The sequence below is a fragment of the Apium graveolens genome, chromosome 2 (genome assembly GCF_009905375.1).
Source record: "Apium graveolens cultivar Ventura chromosome 2, ASM990537v1, whole genome shotgun sequence".
NCBI lineage: Eukaryota > Viridiplantae > Streptophyta > Magnoliopsida > Apiales > Apiaceae > Apium > Apium graveolens.
In genome coordinates, this window is record NC_133648.1 from 50,838,276 (window position 1) to 50,860,568 (window position 22,293).

Below are 22,293 nucleotides of genomic sequence, written 5' to 3' on the forward strand. Positions count from 1 at the left end.
TCCGTCGTTCTTATGCTTCCTGTTAAGTTATTCGATGAGTTAGCCCCATTTCGCTTTTTTAAAACACCACTTCCAAACCGAAAAGATTTAGTATGTTTTGTTTTATCGATACTCAAATCACGTATAAACCAATTATAATCTGAAAAAAACATCGACACATAAAAATATATGAATATTACAAACCAGGGGACCAATTAGCTGGCAGATGAAGTGCCCAATACTTGCACATAATAAGTTAAATAAGATGCAACAACAATTGACAGAAACCAAAACGGCAACTTTAGTAATTATTGATAAGTTTCAGTATGATTTCTAAATTTAAATTATTCTATTTTTTTATTATGTGGCGGGGAAAATAATGATAACTATAAACTAGTTAGAGATCCCAAATACCCGTGCAAGCAAATGATTACTTGACAAACAAGCCCTGAAAATGGTGGTGAATAAATATACAAAAATTCCCTGATATAGATGGTTTTGCTTCGGAGAAGAGAAGTGTTACACTAATGTCAAATATTTGTACGTGTGATATTTTTTCTTAATAAAATTTTTAAAAATGATAATCCTTTCAATATACACAGGGAACATGCATAAAAGATTAAGGGGGGCTTTTGAATTGTTAATTGAATTTTTGAAAACAGATAAAGGAATGGGGGGTTACGAAAATAGGATTAACAGAAATGGAAATTACATGATATCTAAAGCAATAAGTAGGAAATAATTCACCTATCTAATCATTATCAAATTGCTAATTCAAATACTAATAAATGAAAGATTAATTATCAAATTGCTAATTCAAACACTAATAAATGAGAGATTTTAATTCTGATTCTCGTTATCATTAATCATGAATTGAACATCCCCTAATTGATGCTTCAATTAGCCTTGAAGATTTATGCAAAACAGTTAAATACAAAACTTAATGAAATTAACTATAAGGTGCACAAAGATATAGAGCTGGTTACGTGAATTAAGATTAAATTATAATAAAAGAAGTTTTGTCTTCTGACATGCGTCTTGTCTATTGACACGAGTGTTTAATTTTTAAGTCAATCATTGTTTTAGATCTGTTATTGGTGGTGAGTATACAATTCTTAGTTAGCTTTTCTTTGATTTTAAATGGCTGGGCAGAGTAATACACTACAGGACATAGAGGAGAGTTTTGCAATGATCACGTTAGAAGATGAAGAACAAGGAGGTTTAGTGTACGAAGGGGAAGCGGAGGATCTGAGTGACATTGATACAAGGTGGTGTTTAGTGGGTCGTTTTCTGACAGAGTCTCCAATCGATTTTCAGGCAATGCAGCATAAAATGGCTTCATTGTGGATACCCGGTAAAGACATGTATGTTAGGAGCCAAATCGTTTTATCTTTCAATTTTATCATGAGATAGATATTAAACGAGTTGTTGAAGGGAGTCCGTAGACTTTTGGTCGATTTCATCTGATTTTTGGAAGGTTAAAAGAAGGAGACAATCCAAGATTGTTGGCCATAAACAGATTGGATGTTTGGGTGCAGCCTCATGCTACAGGATTTATGTCCCAACGGGTGGTGACGGACATTGCAAACTATATTGGAAATCTTGTTGAGTCAGATGCAAATAACTTTGTGGGAGTTTGGAGAGATTATTTACGTGTTAGAATCTCGCTGAAGTTAGACGTTCCATTGAAAAGAAGGATGAAGCTTAAAACAAGTGTTTCAGTGTGGTGCTGGGTAAATTTTAGATACGAAGCGATCCCAACATTTTGTTTTATCTGCGGTATCGTAGGACATGGAAAAAAATTCTGTGATAAGTTGTTTGATACACCGGCGGAGTTGATAGAAAAACCATATGGGGCGTTTATGCATGCAGATCCGCACCGTAAATCGTATACAATGGGTTCGAAATGGTTATGTCAAGGTGGAACAATTCCGGACAGTTCTACGGTGGCTGGCAGTGGTTCACGGGGGAGAGAAGTGGTTAACATGATTAATGCTGACAGCGGGAATCCAGGCAAGAACTTGGGAAGGGGTGAGGAAAGAAGTTTGTTGGGCGAAGATCAGGGAAAGAGAGAAATTAAAGCGATTTCTGATAATTCAAATTTGAAAATTATACCCAAAGTAGTGGACCAGGCTGATGGAATAAATAAACTGGCGGGAGATAGTAATGGGCCTGATGCAAACAAGATAGTTGTTATGGATCTTAAAAGACGTCGAATGGGCCAGGACAATAAGTCTGCCGAAAAGGAACATGATCTAGATGTAGAAATGTTGAACCAAGAAGATATTAATCAGAACCAAAAAAACGGGCTTTTGGCGGGTACTGCAATGCAGGCCCGCCTATCATTATGAGTACTATTAGTTGAAATTGCCAAGGCTTGGGCCTGCCTCGGAAAGTTCAGTTCTTTAAAGATATGGTCTGTCAGCATAAGCCCAATTTCATTTTTTTGTGTGAAACAATAAGTAAAAAAGAGGGCATGGAACGTATTCGTACGATGATTGGTTATGAAGGGATGATAGTTGTTGAGCCCCAGGGTCGGAGTCGTGGTCTGGCAAAAATCAAGTGAAGCCGGCTTAGTTAGTCTTTCGCAAAACCATATAGATATTCAAACAAATATTGATGGTATGATGCCTTGGCGACTTACAGGTTTTTATGGTGAACTAAATAGAAGCAGAAGAAGGAAAACCTGGGATTCGCTTAGAAAACTGGCAAGAGATTCGAATCTCCCATGGTGTGTTATTGGGGATTTGAACAATATCTTAGCTCAGGAAGAAAAAAAGGGAGGTGATGTTTACCCTCGAAGGTTGGTGGATGGATTCAGGAAGGCTATTATGGATGCAGGTTTACGAGACTTGGATATAGTAGGGCAACAATTCACATGGGAGCGTGGCAGGAACACAAATCATTGGGTTGGAATTAGATTGGACAGGGGCCTAGTTGATACCGCTTGGTTACAGATTTTTCCTTTAGCTAAATTATATAACTTGGAGGGCTCTCCTTCGGATCATAGTCCGATTGTTCTGGAGCCTAAGATGAATGAAACGAGGAAGAGTAAGAAACGATTCAGGTTCGGGAATGCGTGGTTGACGGAGACGTTATGCTTTCAACTGGTAAAAGAGAATTGGGAAGCGAATTCTGAGAGGAATATTTTACAGAAAATCCAAGCGTGTGGTGAGGAATTAGATGTGTGGGGAAAGGAGGTTACAGGATGTTTCAGTAGACGTATTCGAGAATGCAAAGTGAAATTGAAGTAACTCAGAAGTGGGAAGGAAGCAGAATCAATTGCTAAATATAATAAAGCCAAGCAACAGTTGTATCTAATTTTAGATCAAAAAAATGCTTCGAGCAGTACCAGAAGACGAATGAATCAGATTTTTAAATTGAAGAATGACCAGGGTGTTTGGCAAACATGGGAGGATGGGTTATCAGATTTGGTTAAATATTATTTTCAGGAACTGTTTAGCACGAATCAGACGCAAGGAGAAGAAGTTATCGATTGTGTAACGAGGTCGATCTCAACTGAGAAAAATAGAGAATTGATTGCGCTAGTCACAACGGAAGAAGTTAAATCTGCCGTTTTTCAGATGCATCCGGATAAAACTCCGGGGCCTGACGGAATGACCCCGACATTTTTTCAAAAACATTGGTCAATAGTGGGAGGGGATGTAATAAAGCTGGTTAGAGAATTTTTTCTTACTGGTACTCTAGTTGAGGATATTAATAAAACCAATATTGTGCTTATTCCGAAAAAGAATAATCCAATGGTGGTTGGTGATTTGAGGCCAATATGTAATATTCTCATGAAAGTTATCACAAAAGTCATTGCTAATCGGCTGAAGGAGTTGCTAAGTACAGTAGTATCTGATACTCAGAGTGCGTTTATTCCGGGGAGATTAATACCGGACAACGTAATGATATCCTACGAGATCATGCACTACCTTAAAAGAAAGAATAGAGGGAAGGAGGGGTACATGGCGCTGAAGTTAGATATGAGTAAAGCGTATGACTGTATTGAATGAGAGTTTCTTCAAAAAAATTTATTGAAGATGGGATTTGAAGAGAGGTGGGTTCAATTGGTGCTCCGTTGTGTTTCAACAGTCTCGTATAATGTGGTTCATGGAGATTATGAAATCGGTCCGATTTTTCCAATTCGTGGAATTAGACAAGGAGATCCGCTTTCCCCTTATCTGTTTATTATTTGTGCAGAGGGATTGTCTTATTTAATTCAGAAATATGAGACTCGTGGGTGGATTCATGGCATCAAAATATGTCGAAAAGCTCCAATAGTCTCCCACATGCTATTCGCAGATGATAGTTACTTATATTGTAAGGCAGATACGAAGGAAGCGGGTAAGGTTTTGGATTTGTTGAATACCTATGAGATGGCGTCGGGGTAACAAGTCAATATGAACAAATCATCTGTTTTCTTCAGTTCTAATGTTATAGCGTACAACAAAGAGAGGGTATGTTGTACTCTCCAAATGCCAGAAGTTGATAATAGAAGTTTGTACTTGGGCCTTCCCAATACGTTGGGGAGAAATAAGTCTGTGATTCTAGGATTCATTAAGGATAAGGTAAAGACAAGGATCGAAAGCTAGGAAGGTCAGTATATTTCAAGGGCTGGCAAAAAAACTTTGGTTAAATGTGTTGCTCAGTCTCTACCATCGTATGCTATGAGTGTAATTCTATTACCGCTAGAAATCACAAAAGAAATTGAGAAGTGTCTTTCTAAGTTTTGGTGGAAATCATCGAAATCAGCTAGGCGTGGAGTAATTTGGATGTCGTGGGAAAGAATGTCGAAGCACAAAGCAGCAGGTGGTCTTGGCTTTAGAAATTTCAGAGATTTTAATTTGGCTATGTTGGGTAAGCAGGCTTGGAGATTTTTAACGAACCCTGATAGTTTGGTTTCGAAGTTATATAAGGCTAGATACTTTGCTGATACGAATTTCTTGAATTCAACATTGGGTCACAGTCCTAATTTCGTATGGAGGAGCATTTTTGAAGCTAAAAATATCGTAAAAGCAGGGGGTGAGGTGGAGAATTGGGTCAAGTAATAGCATCATGATAACATGACAACCTTGGTTGGCAGATAGAAGGAGTCCGTATATTTCTACTGAATCCCAATCTATTGATAATAGAGTTGTGTCATCCTTATTTTGTACTGACAGCAAAAATTGGGACGTTGAGGTTGTGCGTGATATTTTTAATGAAAGAGATCAAGTGTGTATTCTTGATACGCCTGTAGAAGACAACTTGGAGGAAGATGTGTTGTACTAAAGTATGGACCATAATGGTATTTATTCGATGAAGAGCGCATATAAATTTCTGCAGGTTGAGAATGGTGGTTGGAGAATAGAAGATAACGATGAAGTCTAGAGTAGGTTATGGCAGATTAAAGCCCCTCCGAAATCTTTGAACCTAGTCTGGAGATCGATGACTAACACTTTACCAACATTAACTCAGCTGCAACAAAAACATGTCGAGGTCCATAATGTTTGCCCTATATGCAAAATTGAGCCGGAGATGATTTCTCATGTGCTGGTAACTTGTTCGTTTGCGTTTCAGTGTTGGCGAATTATAGATTATAGATTTTATGTCACTGAGACGTTTGATTTTATGGGGTGGATAAAGATTATCTTGTGTGGTGATAATAATAAGAAGGAGTCCATAGTGATTACTTTATGTCGGGCTTTGTGAAGGGCGCGTAATGATCTAGTTTGGAACCGGAAGTACCCGAAAGTTTATAAAGTAGTTGCAGATGCTAAACAGTACCTTGCACAGTGGAATGCAGCCCAAGGAAGATTAACAAGTACTTCTCTCACTCCTGTGTTTGCAGGTGATGGAGCTCAGTTCTGGGTAAAGCCTAATCCGAATATAGTCAAGATGATAGTAGATGCCGCTATTTTTGCAGACAGAGGGACATATGGTTTTGGTCTGGTAGCTCGCTATCATGAAGGAGCTTTGGTTCAGGCTAAGTCGAAGCTTTGTCAGGGCATGATTTCTCCAGAGGTAGCAGAAGCTCTAGCAATTAAAGAAGTTTTGAGCTGGATTGATAATATGAACTGGTCACAAGTAGTTGTGGATGCAGATTGTTTTGTTATCATTTAAGCTATTCGTAGCAATGCTGTCATGAGGTCCTCGTTGGGTACAATTATTGCGGATTGTAGGTTGTATCTCAAGAATTCAAACAAAGTTTCTTTGTATTTTATTAAACGGTCTGTAAATATGATCGCTCATACTCTTGCTAGAGCGTCTTATATCTACCCAGATCGTAGTTTCGATAGGTGATCTGTGTCTATTGAGATTATGAAGTTAATAAAACTTCTTGCATTTCGTCAAAAAAAAGTAAAAACTATCAGGTGCACATTCATAAAAACAAAACAAGATAATTTGACTTAAAACTAAAACCTATTCGGTCCAAATGCTGAATTGCACTTCTTATGCCTTTTCTATACTATTCTTCATCTTTTCTAATCTATTGCTCTTGTGTTATTTATTCTTATTTTTCAATAATTATATTAAATAATTGTTGCATTCAAAAATTTATGAAACTATGATAATAGATAATTTTTAAAGTAAAAGAGGACATACAATTTTGTCATTTTCACGTGAAAGAATTCTAGTTTTATTCATTCTCCCATACAAAACCTCTTTGAAATTAACATAAAATGTCAAGCATCATATACATATAGAAAAGAAGGAGAATTCCTGTCAAAATAAAAGGAGGTATAATCTTAACTTTAAAACACATTCCTTCATGTCATTCTTTTCGTTCTATTTCCTTGAGCTGTGCTTTTAAAAATGTAAAATATGCAGCATTCCAAAGGTTCTACGTTGTAGATTTTACCATCTATAGTTCCTCTCCTTTTTACTCCTTTGTAATAAAACTAAATTTTTGTATAAATAAACGAAACTTGAATTTCCTGCTGACAGGAGAAGAGCCTCTCATGTCGATAAATAGATATCAAGAAAGAAAGTTAATCTGGAAGGGAAAGGACAACTGCAGGAGTTAAAGCTTGTTTTATATGATCGTAGTTGATGTATTACAATTCACCGTGTAATTGCCTGATTAGGAATTTAGAATATATATATATATATATATATATATAGGGTCTAGTTCCCTGATAATCGTGTGTTAGATAAGCTTTATCTAACATACTACTTCAGGGGCGTCGGATTAGCGTTCCGCGGAAGGGCTTTTTCCCTTTCCGCAGGGCCCAGATTTAAAGAATTTTTTTTGGGGTTCTGCGGATATTTTCCACGGAAGGGTTTTTTCCCTTTCCGCGGATTTCCTTGCATCTGGGCCCTTGAAATATTGATTTACGGGTTCTGGAACAGTGTGTTATATATGCCTTATTTGGCACATGATTGTTAGGGATTACTACCCATATATATATACAAAACAGCTCTCTACGACTACGAGTCTGCCTGGAGGAAAGGTCTGCATATACCCTCCCCTCCCCTCCCCAACTCAAAACTTTGCTCTATAAGAGGGATCAGTGTATATTTAGTTTGATTTATACATAGGAATGATCAATATGCAGCGGAAACCACGATAGCAATAAACCACTGTTTCACGACAACATACCAGTAACTCAGCAACAAGTCATAATTAGTTTCACTGCATAAATCTCACTCATCAGCTGATGTTCCATTCCTCGTATCAGGAAGAGATTAAAAACTCACTCATGACCTTACTTTGGCAAGACGAGCCCTTATTTCTTCTAGTTCTTCTTCATCATCAGCACTTTCTTCCTGCACATTTACAGAACACAAAATCGTGAAAAGATAATTATGATATGCTTTTTTAAAGAATGAAAACAAATTGTATAAAATATGCTACAAATACCTCTGCATCTTCGACGGATTGGGCAGGTTGCTTTAATCTCTCTTTCCTGACTGCCTGTGGAAGCTGTGCAGCAGTTTCACCAGCTATTGCTGTCAGGACTTTTTCAACTTCTTCTTCCGTCTCCTCTTCAATGTCCTCTGAATCGAGTGCAGAATCAACAGAATCATTCACCATCTCTTCTATTACTCCAGCCTGTGAACACATAATGCAGACATATAGCTAACAAAAGGAAACTTAAAATAATAATCATATTGACTCCAATATAAAATTTCTCTAGAACTTTAATGACATAATTATAAAGTTACGCAGCTTTTGGTAAGAGATATATAATCACCAGAGCAATGATATTATGGATTGCTAGCTAATCACATAACATCACAGTTGCATATATTACCATATCTGAACTATTCAACGGCTAATCCTGCTTGAGATAACCTTGCTTCAAACAGAACATCAAATCACAATTTCATAGAACTGGGCAGGTGTATGTCACCCCTTCTGTAGGACCAAGTAATATCATTTTTCTTGAACCATTAGCCAGTTTCAATTTTCACAACTCAAAGTGTTGCTTATTCTAGCAGAAATTTTAGATCCTATGAACCATACAATAAATACATCAATGACTCCTGACTACAACCCCGCCCTAAGCGTTTTAAGCTGCTATCCTTGATCATATAACCTGATTCATATGAGAAGTGATAGGCAATCTTAACTAATCAGAAATTCATCTCTACTTATTTCATTATTATGGATATGTTTTCAAGTGACAGGAGATAGGAAATACTTTGAAATTGATATTTCTACACCCATGCACGAGTACCTCGTGTCCGACGTGGATCGAGGGGAAATAAATTGTCAGGTAACATATGTCTTTATGATCCTGCACATATCCTCTGGTGCAGTCATAGATAACCTACACGTCTGTCGAAACACAATTTGCATACATTTCTCTTCCCTTTAATCTTACTCTATAATGCGAAGCCAAAGTCAAATTTTTTGAGCTTCATAATTTAATTTTCAATATTAGCAGAATTTGATCTTCTCTTTAATATTACTGCATGCCTTTAAATTTATTACATATACAAAAGAGAGACCACTGTATATAAGACAGGTTTTTAAACCATTTTGCATTATATTCTCCAATATTTTTTAGCTATTAATTTAATTCTATCAGACTGCTTACAACTGGTCTAGCCACACAACCTTCTTATATGTTGCACTATTTAAAATGTAGCCAGTACAGAAAGATACAAATGACAACAATAAAATCAATATAGTAATTTTAATAGTTTCCTCATCAGCATCGTCACTTTACAAGATGCATTATGAATTCATGATTACGGCCCCCGGGCCAAGACCTATCATTGAGAAGCAAAGCTTTCTCAATTTTGCCACTATTTTCATTTGCTAAATGAGGTCTAGAACTTTATATACATGAGTGTGTTTGGGATATGCATTAATATACAATTCCCAAGACACTAGAGACTGAGGTGTACTTTGAGTCTGTGGTGTGAATTTGTTGCATGCATTAGTAAACAAATTAGTGTCCACATGTTTGTAATCATAGTACAGAGAGTGTAGAAGAATAGACCATGAACAACTCGCAGTAAATCAGAGTAGATACAATTAGCTAGGAATGCCAGAACAAAGAGAACTGTAGCTATTAACAGCATTTCTGCAAGATAAATTATTGCTTACCATAGTCATTTCTTTGCTAAATTCTTGCATTGTCAAAGCCAACTGAGGAGCCTTCATGAGATTGTTGACAATTTTCATTACTTCCGCACTCTTGGACAAGTGCCCTACTGTACGAGCAATAGCTGCAAAATAATGGAAAATTAAATGGTACAGATGTAAAAAAGGCACAGGTACTGTTAATAAAGTAATTCAGAAGTAATTTTAACCACAAGACATGAAACTACACTGACATAATTTATTAAAATAATAACTTATAATAGCTATATTAATATATTACAATATTATAATTTATATACAATTTGATGATAAAAGTAGAATTAAAATATAATATCAGTTAATTAATTATCCATATTCAAAAATAAGTAAAATACAAATTGATATATAACTTTTTTCATTTCTTGTCCCTATGTACTTTTAAATGTCGTGTATTTTCATGAACATGAAAAGTTCGTGTAATTTTGTTTCTTTTCATGTCATGTTTGTGCTTTGATTTCTGGTACACGAACACATTTCGTGTCGAGTTCGTGTGCCTTTTATTAAAAATCTTACAGTTTTTACTGTATTATGTGTTGTAAATGATACGTTAAATATCAGTTTAATACTTCTAAACAAGTCTTGAGCTTACATTTTTAAATGTGACATTCAAATTTATTTTTTTAAATTAATATTTAGTAATGACGCTTACTTGAGTATACATTAATTATTTGGCTTAATATTATATTCACAAATCACAGTTACTTTAGTTCGAAAATACCGGCAAATGTATTTTAGCCCACCCTCGCATTAAATTTAAGCCCCCCACCTACCGGAGGAATTTATCAGTGAAACATGACCATTAATTCATATCTAAAATTTACTGAGACGCAGAGTTGCAGATAAGTTTTCTACTACATAACTTACTTTTAATTCCTGAGCTTACAAACTCCATAAAAAGATGAATTATACCATCAAGTGTAATAATTCAACAAGGATAGACACAGAAGAGTCACAGATAAGTTTTCTTCCCTGCCAAGGGCGGCTTTCGCAAGACCCAAAAGAAAATCTCACTATCTCAAGCCCTGTGTGAGAATCTAAGAATGAACTGCTTTAATTGGTGTGCTTTATGCTTGCAGCTTAAGCAGAAACAGTAAAAAGTTAATTTGAGATTTTTTCGACACTGTAGATTTTCTAGAACTCTACTATATTAAATGTGTGTTACTTCTTCTAATAGATTTGTAGCTGAATTACTTATTGCACAAGAAAAATAAATTTTGTGAAATATTGGAACCAACATGAAATCTTGTCAATTCAGAACAAATATACACAAGTGAACTGTGCAAATAGCTTGAGGAGATGCAACATTACCTATGAGCTACATATAGCTTTAACCATCTGTTGATGAAAAAGAAGTTGCAGATGCAATGAATGATACAAAAATCAACACCATCATTCCATTTATTTTCCACATCAATTAGGTATTGATGAATTATTTTTTTCTTTTGAGTTATAGACATCTTGGAATAGAAGGACATGGATGTAGGAGAAAATATGTAACTCATTTCTCAGTTGTAAAATGAAGAAAAACTAATGCCAATTTACATACAAGAACATACCAACACTTTCTCCAAGGTGCATTGATATTGAATTCAACTGAGCCTTATTTTCATGCAGACGATTCACGGTTCGTCTAGATCTGATAAGCTCCTTTGCAAGGGACTGAAGATATGTGACAAGAAGGTATGTGTAAAAAAGGAAACAATAAAAAATCAGATAAATCAAATAACAGATTTAACTGCACAAGCTACTACAACTAATATAATTTTCATCAAAGAAATCAGGATACTCAACGAAGGCAGAAAATAAGAATAAAATACACAGCATGATAGAAGGATCTATTTCAGACAACGTGAAAGTATAAAGTAGATATAAATAAGAAAAAAGTCCCAGAGGACAAGACAAGCAAGGGTACATGTATGTACTTAACTAAAGGTTTCCTTAAATACTTATGAAATTGACCTAATAAGAACTCCTCAATTTATTTATTTATTTGTTTTTTTTAAGATAACAAACAAGCCCAATTCTGAAAGCATTAAACAAATGAAATTTATAAATTGACATTGCGCCCTCGCCCCTCAGTAAATGCATTGAAATGTTCAGATAATAATGATAAAAATCCAACAATTTATCGGTTGTACCTAAGTGTTCTCTCTTTATAACAGCCTATTATTAGCACCTCGTTGTGCCATACAGACAGATGTTCAGTTAAGACCACAGTACTCTGAATGAGTGCAGCTATTTTACTGAAGGCAGCCTACCCCCTGCTTTCCTTTTCGGGAAGTGTTATTTCCAGATCACAGTTTTTACTTCCAGAGCAACTTTTTATTGAAAGGACAGTATTGCCCTCTTATTTGTGTTTGAATTGCTTTTTATGTGCTAACATGGGGGGGTAGTTTTGTCTTTTAAATTGTTTTTGATCTGGAAACTAAATCTTTGCTCTGGAAATAGGATTTTCCTTTTCTGCCTGCAGCTTCTCTATATTTTTTTCCTGGTAGAAGTATTGCATTGAAGGCATCTTGGTAAATGTTTTATAGGTGTGCGCTCGTAATGTCATATGAGCATAAAAGATGAGAAGGGAAAGAACAAGGGCCTGGGACAAGGAACAGCATTTACGAAACAGTAGGTATCTAATCACCCCCAAGATCTAAACCTTAAAATGCAAAAGTCACCTCCTAAATTAAAATTGAAAAATCAAGACACTGATAAGTGCTCTTGCAGCTTTCTAAAATCCAAGCATGGGAGAACATGATGATGCATTACCCGAATATGATCTAAACAAAGTGCCTCACCTAATATACTTTGCTACTACATAACAGTCCACTAACTTAAGATCGTAAGAATCGCCGATGCTAATAGTCCAAGACACTATGTTTTGCCATACAAAACAATATGTTACTTGTATGATGAGCATCTACAGAATCCATCAGAGATATTTTGCTAACATATAGCTTTATTAGCAAAAAGAGGGTTAACATTTTTCAGTTCATCAACAACAATCATGAGTAGAAAATGTAAACTGCATAAAACTAAACTATTCAATAAGAAAATTTTGTACAACTTGAAACATTGTTGATTAATGATCATTTCAAGGACTTTCTTGGAAAGGCATTCGTATCCTCGTACAATCATACCCCGACTCATCAATAATTCACAACTAAAGGTTTACAAATCACTAGTGGCAAGTTACTTTTCCCTTCCATATGACCACAGTCATGAATTGGCACTATCCCCTATATTAACCTCCCAATGAATCTCCATTATTAATCCCTAAAACAACACTGGTTGATCAAAATATCCTAATGAAGTCTAATGTGGAGATCCTTTCACTCTTACAAAACTAGAGTTTTAAGATTAATGTGTCTTTTAAGAACATGTTTCATCACTATTAATGCGATTATAATACTAACTCTCCCTCTACCCATGGCATACAGCTCTCCTACAAACCTCATTATAGGGGCTACAGCTCTCCTAGAAACTTCAATTAGGTAATTAGAAGGTACAGCTTAGTAGGGGAGTTCCAGGTGTCTTGAAAACCTCAATTAGGTCAATCAGGGAGGGTAGGCTTATTTGCATCATATTATATATTTTTTATGGATTGAAGAGTGGATCACTAAGGCCATGTTTTGATGTTTGTATCAGGGAATTGTAATCCCGGGATTATTATCCGGGAAAATAATCACATCATTATTAATTCTAGGGATTTAATTAACATATCTCATGTTTGTTTTGAAGTATTAAGTTTAGGATTGGACTATAAATTTTTAAAATTTTATCCCATTTTGTTTTAAGGGATAATCATAGGATTGGACTATAATCCTTTTAATTTTTCAATCCTATGTACTAGAGAGGGATCATAATCCTTTAAAACATGACTTGTTAGAGGGAATTTAATAATTCCTCCTCCAACTAAGTACTAGAGAGGAATATAATCATATCCCCTATTTCAACAAAACAAACATGGGAATATGGGATAGAAAAATTTAAAGGATTATAATCCTTGGATTAATCTCAGATAAGTTTTTACACAACAAACATTGGATTGGAAAAGTTAAAGGATGATTATAATTCTATCCTATATTTAGTACCATGGAACAAACATGGCCTAAGAGTCCATCATTACGGCGATCTATTATATTAGCCTTGATGTCCAAATTAAATTAATTATGATACATTGGGGGTAAGAGCAAATCAAACTCATTCTCTGATACAACATTAAGTTACTGGAATTATTAAAACCTCGAAGTTGTTAGCGGGGGAGAGCTTAATTGGATCATATTATACAGTATACACAAACAAAAACTATCACAATATAATAAGAAAGGGAAGGAAGGAAGGGGAGATGTACTTTAGCTGAAGACATATCATTCCTTTTAGCAGCCTCTTTAATTGCTTTCTGCACATTTTTTTCTTCTCTCTCAATATCTAAGCCAAAGTAGTAACAGAATCAACAATCAAAAATAAAAAACACAAACAAATAAGAATAACATGATGGATATAATATGATAGATAACCTCGAATTTGACGATCAACGTTAAGACCTTCTCTACGGAGACGACGCTGCCACTCTCTCAATAGTTTCTGTGGCTCTACTTTTGGCTTCAACATGTTTCTTACTGTCTCCATCCCACGTGTGTGTATAGTATATATAAATATGATGATTATTCAGACAGAACTAGAAGAAGCAGGCAATCTACTTTATACAACGACTATATTCACTTCGCCAGATGCACGCACGCTGCTTAGGATCTTTTCTTTGTGTATGATTAACATCTCAACCTTGCAAATTTAATCATCGACTAGAACTATGAATTTTTATTTATTTATATTTTTGAAATTAAATTAAATAATTTAGTACTATACAACTTTAAAAACAATGTTTTTATTTTTAAAAAGTTTAAAAAACAATGTTGATAATTTAAACTTAATGACTGGTCTCCAGAACTATATAATTCTTACTATATGAATTAATATGGTTACATAAATTATGTTTTTCTTTAAAAATAAATAAATAAAACTATATAAACAAATACATTTTACTTTTTACCTAATATTTGTATTATTTTTGTTTTAATATTTATGGTAGAAAAAAAATATATTTGCTTGATATAGATAAAGGAAAAAAGAATCTTATTGATATAAAACAAATATGTTAGATCCGTAATCAACTGTAGAGCATGGTGAATATAGTTTATGCAAATAATTTGACAAAGTTTCAACGGAATCAACAGTTTTTATATTAATAGATTAAACTGATTACAAACGTACTCTCTCAAAAGGATGAACAAGTATTCTTGAGAGCTTCTACTGCTAGGTTATGCGAATGATATAACAATGTTCGCATGCTTATAGTATTAACCTAATTTATGTTTTATCTAGAGCACAGTTTCACAATCAATAAGGAATCCTATTCTATTACAATAAAGAAACTTATTACATATCCATGTATGATTGCTTCTGAGATAAAATCTTTCACCGCCTTGAAATCCTGCTTTCTTTTTACTTCTTGAATATCTACTGAAGTGATAAATCCAGATGACATCATCTGCTGATCATCAAATACTGATATAAGTACCGATGACATCACTCTTCAGTAAATACTGATATAAGTCCTGATAAGAACTTCTGATAGTTTCCGTCCAGATATCATCAATTATATCTAACAATTTTCCCCAACTTATGCATTATGAAAATATGTACAAGTTCCAATTGATGATGTCAAAACTATCTAAATGCATTAATCAAGTAAACATGTTCATTCGTACTTCAGTAAATATCTGACTTTACTCTTCATTCTGAACTCTAACACAACCTGAAAAATCTTCAAGAAACTTTATCAGCAGATTTTCTTCCATTACATCCAAATACCATTGCATCCTCTGTTTGTGTTCTTTCAGTTTATCTGTTGATTCATCACTCTGATAGATGGCAACCCTGAGATTATGTAATTTTGAATTTCCAAGAAATAGATCATCCAGCTCCAGAAACCCAATTTTCTTTCCTTCAGGATTAAAAGTTAAAACTTTAGTCCCTAGACTCATTTCTATCTTGGCTCCTCCATTAGGCATATCAACATCATATTCAGTTTGATCAATGTACTTTGGAATGTAGTTAAATTTGTAAGGCATTCCTCTCTGCTTTAACTGTATCAGGTTCTTTATGAATGCAGACCATCTGGCAGTTACAGGATTAGTTACCTTGAGAATTGTAGCAATAAGTTCCAATTCCTGCCATGGTTTGTCTCTTAACTGTTCTTGTGTCAACCTTAAGTTTCTCCCAGACTCCAAAAAATAAATCATTTTCTCTCCAACAAGATCAATAATAATTTGAACTGATATGATCTTCTGTAAGTTTTCAAGCATCACATTGTCTCCAATTTCTGTCAAATTAGCATGCATTCTTAGAATCAAAGCATCTCCTACAGATGAATTAGCATTTAACCTACCCAGACCACTTGTGATTCCAGGTTTTCTAGAATGAGAACTTCCATTGTAAATCTTCTTTAATGTTTCAGAAGAATCTCTTCTAGGTGCCGGTTTCTTGCTTCCCCATAACAGCTTCTTCTCTTCAAGGGTAAGTTCTGGCTTATCAGAGACTATGTCTTCAGAATCAGGATTTGATAATTCAGCTTGATTTGGGTTTAAAAAATCATCAACATGAGTAGGATCAGAGGTTGTGATTGGTTGAATAACATCTTCTTCTTTATTAACTTGAGCAATGTCAGAGGTTAATTTCAATTTTTCGGCCCAATCAGCTCCATGAATCTTCCTTCGTTGATGAGCTTGATTGACTTCTTCTTCTTCAGCAATTTTATCAGTATCAAAAGATTGAGCAACTGTATAAATTCGATGTATCAGTATTTGTGTTTTAGTTGCCTTAGATACTGATTTCTTCTTTGCAACAACTTTGGCTTTAGCCTTTAAAGGATTGGACTTCTCTCATATCTTCTTTTTCCCTTTATGACTCTTGTCAGCAGTTAAGATAGTTTGAGACCTAAGAGATCTTTCAGCCTCTGCCTGACTCACCTCTCTTATGACTACCCCTTTGGTTCGTCGGTTAGAAAAATCATCTTCATATGGATCTTGAGAGATAACAACAATATCATTATTTGTTGTCTTCATAGAATTCTTGAAATCTTCCTCCATTTGCCTTAGCTATTCTAGATCAACTCCAGGATTTTCTTTCTCAAATATTCTTCTACTCACCTCAGAGTCAAATGCTTGAATCTTTGGATTCTTGTAGAATAGAGTTGTCTTTCTTCCTTTTACTTTCAGAGTTTGAAGATACTGACTTGCTTATGCACCAGCTTTTATCTCCAGAATACCTTGATCTTCATCAGCAGTTGTGACTTTTAAAGTTTGTTGAGTTCTTGTAGTCACAGTCAGTTCTTTAACTCTTCTTTCACTTTTCTTACTTTCTCCACCTTGTCTAGATTGAGACCTAGTGATTACTTTTGATGAACCACTAATTTCAACTAGCTCTTTACCTCTTCTCTTTTCACTATCCTTCTGTCCCCCCTTATTACCTCCATCAGGATTTTCATCATCAGTATTTGTAAATGTCAGATGCTTGCATTTAGATTGAACAATTTTCTCCCCCTTTTTGGCATCATCACCAAGCAGTAGAGAAAGAATCGGCTCCATTGAATTATGTACCTCTATAAGTTGTTCAGACATTTAAACTTGCTTAGCTTCCAATCTAGCTTGATTGGATTCAATTGTAGTTTGTTCGACAATAATTGATGCAATTTGCTTCTGAATTTCCTGATGAGTAGTCAGACTTGAAGCAATCAATGATTTTTTGATCTGATTGATTTGAGAGGTAGTTACTTCTTGAGCTGTATGTAAGGATCTGATAACCAGAGTAGATGCTTTCATATGAGTCAGCATATCAGGATTTTGAATTCTCTGTTCGGCTGTTTCCAGATGTTCAACAACATTTGTTCTGGAAATAGAATATATATCATCTTTCCATTTAGCATTCCAGATTGCATCAAAATAATCCTGCTTCTTCATGGCATCTAACTCCTTCAGCTTCTGTTGCCTCACATGAGTAGGCATATCTTCAGGGAAGAAAATATCATCCTCAAGATCTATAAGAGCATTTGAAATATCAGCTTCTTCACCATCATTAGATTTTTCCTTTGTAACTGGATCTTGAACTATCTGTTGAACTTCATCACCAGCTTCAGCATGTAAGATAGAATCAAAAATTAGTGCAATATGTGATCAAGCAGCTTCAGAAGCTTCCATACCATCAGCAGTTAACTCCACATCTTTAAGAATTGTAGATAAATGAACTGGAGCTTCTAAATTTACTTGCAGAACCACAGTTCCTGTAGAGTGTTGTGGTGACCCTGTAATGGATGAAACTTTATGAATGGACTGTTGTTAGGTAATGAATACAACACAGGAGGTGAATGTGTTGTAGATTATTTGTAAACTTTTTGAACTATTATGAAAGTGGTGAACAAAGTAGTCTAACTTGTAGAGATAATATGTTTTAACGGGAATAATAAAATATGCACATGAACACACTATCTTTCAATACTCACTTAATTTTATATTAAAATCAAGTATGTCTTGCTACAAATTTCTGGGTTCTTTGTTGATAAAGAACTCAGCTTCTTTTTTGAGAGAGTTACAAGATTTTTGGATCTATTTTGTTACAACTAAAACAAAGCATCCAGTGTTTACTTTATATAACAGTAAATACAGGTTTTACACAACATGTAATAGCTAGTACTAAACCCTACTTTAAGTTAACTAAAGCTTTTTATTTCTGGCTTAGTGTATCTTTGCAAATCGTGCATGTCTGTGACTTTAGTTTGTCAGTTTATCTTGGCCTTTGATCTTGTACTCTTCAAGTTGCTTTTTGTAGACTTTTCAAATCAGTGATTGATTTGTTTGTTGATTTATAATCTTAGATGTTTAAATGGTCGGCATTATGTACTTGAGTTTTATATCGAGATCTCCAGTTTGTTATATAGAGAACTCGACATCTCGATAAGTATAATGGTTTATCGAGATCTCTTATTACTCTATAGTTATTTTGACTTATCGAAGTCTCTTAGTTCTTTATAAGAGAATTTGGCTTGTCGAGATATCTGAATTTCTGCATTTAGAAAAGACTTTTCGATGTCTCTGAAATCTCTATAGGCATATTGACTTATCGATATCTCTGAGATCTCTAGTGAGAATTTGACTTGTCGATATCTCTGAGTTCTCTATTGCAGAAATGACTTGTCGATATCTCTGAGTTCTCTATTGCAGAAATGACTCGTCGATATCTCCAATCTTCATATCTACATTTGACTTGTTGATATCTCTGAGAGTTCTCTATAAGCTGATTTTGACTTGTCGATAAGTCATTCTGGAGTTCTCGAATGACTTCTTTATAAGACTTAATTTGTGACTTGTAGATTTCTTGACTTAGAATATTTTTCCCAAAACAGATTTATTCAACTCCAAGCTTCTTCATATTGTCTCTGAGGCATGATCTTCATGATCTTCTTCCCGAGATTATTCTTAAGCTTGAGACTATTTACAGAAAAATACTCCAGTCTAATCTATTTACAATTTTACAGACTTAGGTGATACAATACAAAATGTAACTTAGATTATCATACAACTTACTTAGGGCTGTCAATTTGACTTAGTCTTGTTATAGTACAGGCATATCTTGTACAACAATCTCCCCAATTTATGAGAAGATTTCTTATCATAAATTCATGCGTGGTAACAAGACTAACCCATAGCTACAATGAACAATTGAACTTTACATATAAATTGACAGAAGTACAACATTTATACATAAATAATTTCTTGAGTTTGGCAGATACATTCATTAGTCAAATTTCTCATCTCATGTTTCTTTTCTAATGAGGTCCTTTAACTTTACAAAAAATTCCAGTTCCTCTATGATAGGTGTCCCTCTTAGAGCTTCTACAGGTTTGAGTTTATCAGCTAATGGATAACTGTCCAAGAAACCAACTCTAATTCTTGAGAATCTACCAGCCTTAATGTTTAGAAATTGTCCATCCTTTGTTTTTATGCTCATCCCCTTTGCCTTGAGATCTTTAGATTTTTGTATATACATGTCTATCTCCTCAACATACTTTCTTTTTCTCTCCTCACTTTCATCCTTGTTCATTGCTCTTCTTTCTTCCCTTTCTACCAACCATTCAGCTAAAATAGATCTCCATGCCTTAGTTGTAGAATCCTTATCTTTCAGTAAGCTTATCACTCTTTTGATCTCTGTTGGTGAAAATATGTCCATAAAGCTTTTGCCAAGAAGTGTGAAGGTTCCATCCTGATAGTAAATTCTTACTTCCCTCAATGATACAACCCAAACGCTAACAATTTCTTCAGCTAATTGTTGAAAACAGTCTTCATCTGAGATGCACCAGTTTAGAGGTAGAAAATCACTTTGATTAAAATAGTTCCAGATGGCCCTCTCATTAACTTGCATTTTCTTTGGTTTTCTTCCAACAGATTTGTAATGAAGTTTGGTTGGTGGCTTAACAGAAGGTAGGTTTGAGATTTTCTTTAGAGATGTTTGGTTTGAGGTGATTGGTATTTTCAAAAAGGTGTTAGCAGTTTGTTTGTACAAGTATTTAGACTTTGAGGTTTGAGGTGGTTTGGTATTTGAGTTTGTTAGCTTAGAGGGTTGAGCTTGATTTATTTGGATTTTTAGGGTTTGTTGTTTTTCTTTCGAGCCATCTTCCTTCTTCTTCTTTCTTCTTTCATCCCCTTTCTTCCTCTCATATTCCTTCCTCTTCTCATCTCCTTTATTCTCATCCTTCTTCTTTTCTTTGCTGCCAGTTGTTCTAGAGGATTGACTTGGTTTTGATCCAGAAGGTGGTTGATCATTTTGCTTCTACTCATCATCATCTTTGTCATCCTTTATATTGTATTGTGAGTTTGGCAACATGGTATCAGCATTCACAAGGTACCTTTCAAGGATTCTGATCATTTTTCATCTTCAATTTTTTTGTGCTTTTTGCATTTTAGATCAGATTGAAGAGTCATAATCAGCCTCATGTTTCCTCTAACACAATTCTTAGGAACAGTGAAGAGTTTGCATTTCTTAGACTGAGGACAGATGTAGGCAACACCCTTGCTTGGATAGTGATAGGCTTCAGGAAAAGTGTTATTCCCTAAAAATACAAAAAGAATTACAGAAGGGGGGTTGAATGTAATTCTGGCTACTTTTTAAGATTTTAAAATAGTTCTAACTTAATACATATAACAGTGTTTAATTTGCAATGGTGCGGAATAAAAGAGTAGTAGGAATCAAAACACTAAGTAATAAAAACACAAGATTTTAAAACTTTCTGGTGGATTTGAAAGTATCCACCAGATATATATATATATATATATATATATATATATATATATATCAGAATGAGAACTCTGTGAAGCTTTGAATAGCTCACAACTGCTTTACAAGTTGAACAAACAAACTACAGAGAAATGCTTACAAAATATAGCTTGATATGTTTCTCTGGAAAATGTATTTGCTTAGTTATTGTTCTACTTGCTACACTTGGTTTATATATCACCAAGTTTACATGACAGTAAGACAAGATAATAAAACAAAACATATCTAGTCTAACTCCATACTACTTCACTACTCTATTCCAGCATCTTTGAATATCTTCACATTTGCATGGAAATGGTAATGCTTCTTTGTTCTCAAAATCCTCTTTAACAGGATGCCACATTCCTTTTGCAAACACCCAACGCATGTGACTGTGTTATCACTGTCAACAGGTCATTTGAATTTGATTATCCGTCGGGACTATATTTGTCATCCGTCGGGAGTCTTGATAATTATCCGCGTGGAGCTTTGTTGATTATCTGTCGGGAGTCTTGTAGATTATCCATCGGGAGCCTATCTGCCACTTGACTCTATTTAACTTATACATAATTACAAAATATCTCATATTTACATTTAATCAACTTCTTCAGCATATCAATCTAGTAGTCAACATGACTTAGAGAGCCCTACACAATCTACTTGACTAAAACATGTTGTTTGCAAAAATGTGCTACAGTACTTATTTGTTACATAAGCTACACTCTTGATGGATGTCAAATTGTCATCCGTCGGGACTATAAAGTTCATCCGCCGGGACTAAATTATATCATCCGTCGAGAGCTACAAAATTTACTAAGTTAAATCTACTAAGGTATTTTTTTAATCTTATCATCAAGTACACAACATATTCCTTACAATCTCCCATAATTTATGTCCATAGAATTGTAGCCATAAATTAAGAGAAACTTGATGATAACAAAACACCCTAAAAATACAGAATGAGATATAGTAGATAAAACTAACAAGTGCTACAATACTTATTTGAAAATTGAACAAAGCAAAGTGTACAAAGAGTTCTCACAATCATTTTCATGGTGCTCCTCTAGTCTGAGCAGATGATTCTATTTCCTTGATTGTCTGGATTTCTTCCCAAGCTTCCTGTTGTTTTCTTCTATTTGATTCTGGAGTTGTCCGTGGAATTCAAGTTCATCAGCTTCAGATAGATCCAACTTTTCTTGCATTTCCAATAGAGTCTCATTGCTAGAGATACTCAATTAGTCATCCAGTCTAAAGAATCTTCTAACTCCCTTGTCATCCATGAATTCCATCAGCCAATAAGGCCTCAAATGCACTCTATTTCCTGTAAAGGGAATTGATAGAGTTTTTGGTAGTTCATCTTTGGCTTTATTACT

General features: G+C 34.7%; 3 protein-coding genes across 3 annotated transcripts; 2 read left to right on the plus strand and 1 right to left on the minus strand.

Annotated features, from left to right (window-relative positions):
• The first annotated feature begins 2,455 nt into the window (after positions 1–2,455).
• LOC141689493 (uncharacterized) lies at positions 2,456–3,998 on the plus strand. The gene is made up of 3 exons (XM_074493798.1): positions 2,456–2,525; positions 2,626–3,229; positions 3,329–3,998. Exons 1-3 carry the CDS (start codon positions 2,456–2,458, stop codon positions 3,996–3,998), a joined length of 1,344 nt encoding a protein of 447 aa, XP_074349899.1.
• A 27-nt stretch (positions 3,999–4,025) lies between these two features.
• Positions 4,026–6,087, plus strand: LOC141689502 (uncharacterized). The gene is made up of 5 exons (XM_074493809.1): positions 4,026–4,329; positions 4,426–4,553; positions 4,635–5,029; positions 5,148–5,249; positions 5,679–6,087. The coding sequence occupies exons 1-5, from the start codon at positions 4,026–4,028 to the stop codon at positions 6,085–6,087; spliced, it is 1,338 nt and encodes a 445-aa protein (XP_074349910.1).
• Positions 6,088–6,906: 819 nt separating this feature from the next.
• Positions 6,907–14,339, minus strand: LOC141707405 (vacuolar protein sorting-associated protein 24 homolog 1-like). Its single transcript, XM_074510546.1, has 6 exons — positions 14,074–14,339; positions 13,908–13,984; positions 11,119–11,221; positions 9,527–9,648; positions 7,829–8,020; positions 6,907–7,734 (listed from the first exon to the last, which is right to left on the minus strand). Exons 1-6 carry the CDS (start codon positions 14,183–14,185, stop codon positions 7,666–7,668), a joined length of 675 nt encoding a protein of 224 aa, XP_074366647.1. The 5' UTR covers positions 14,186–14,339; the 3' UTR covers positions 6,907–7,665.
• Positions 14,340–22,293: the final 7,954 nt, after the last annotated feature.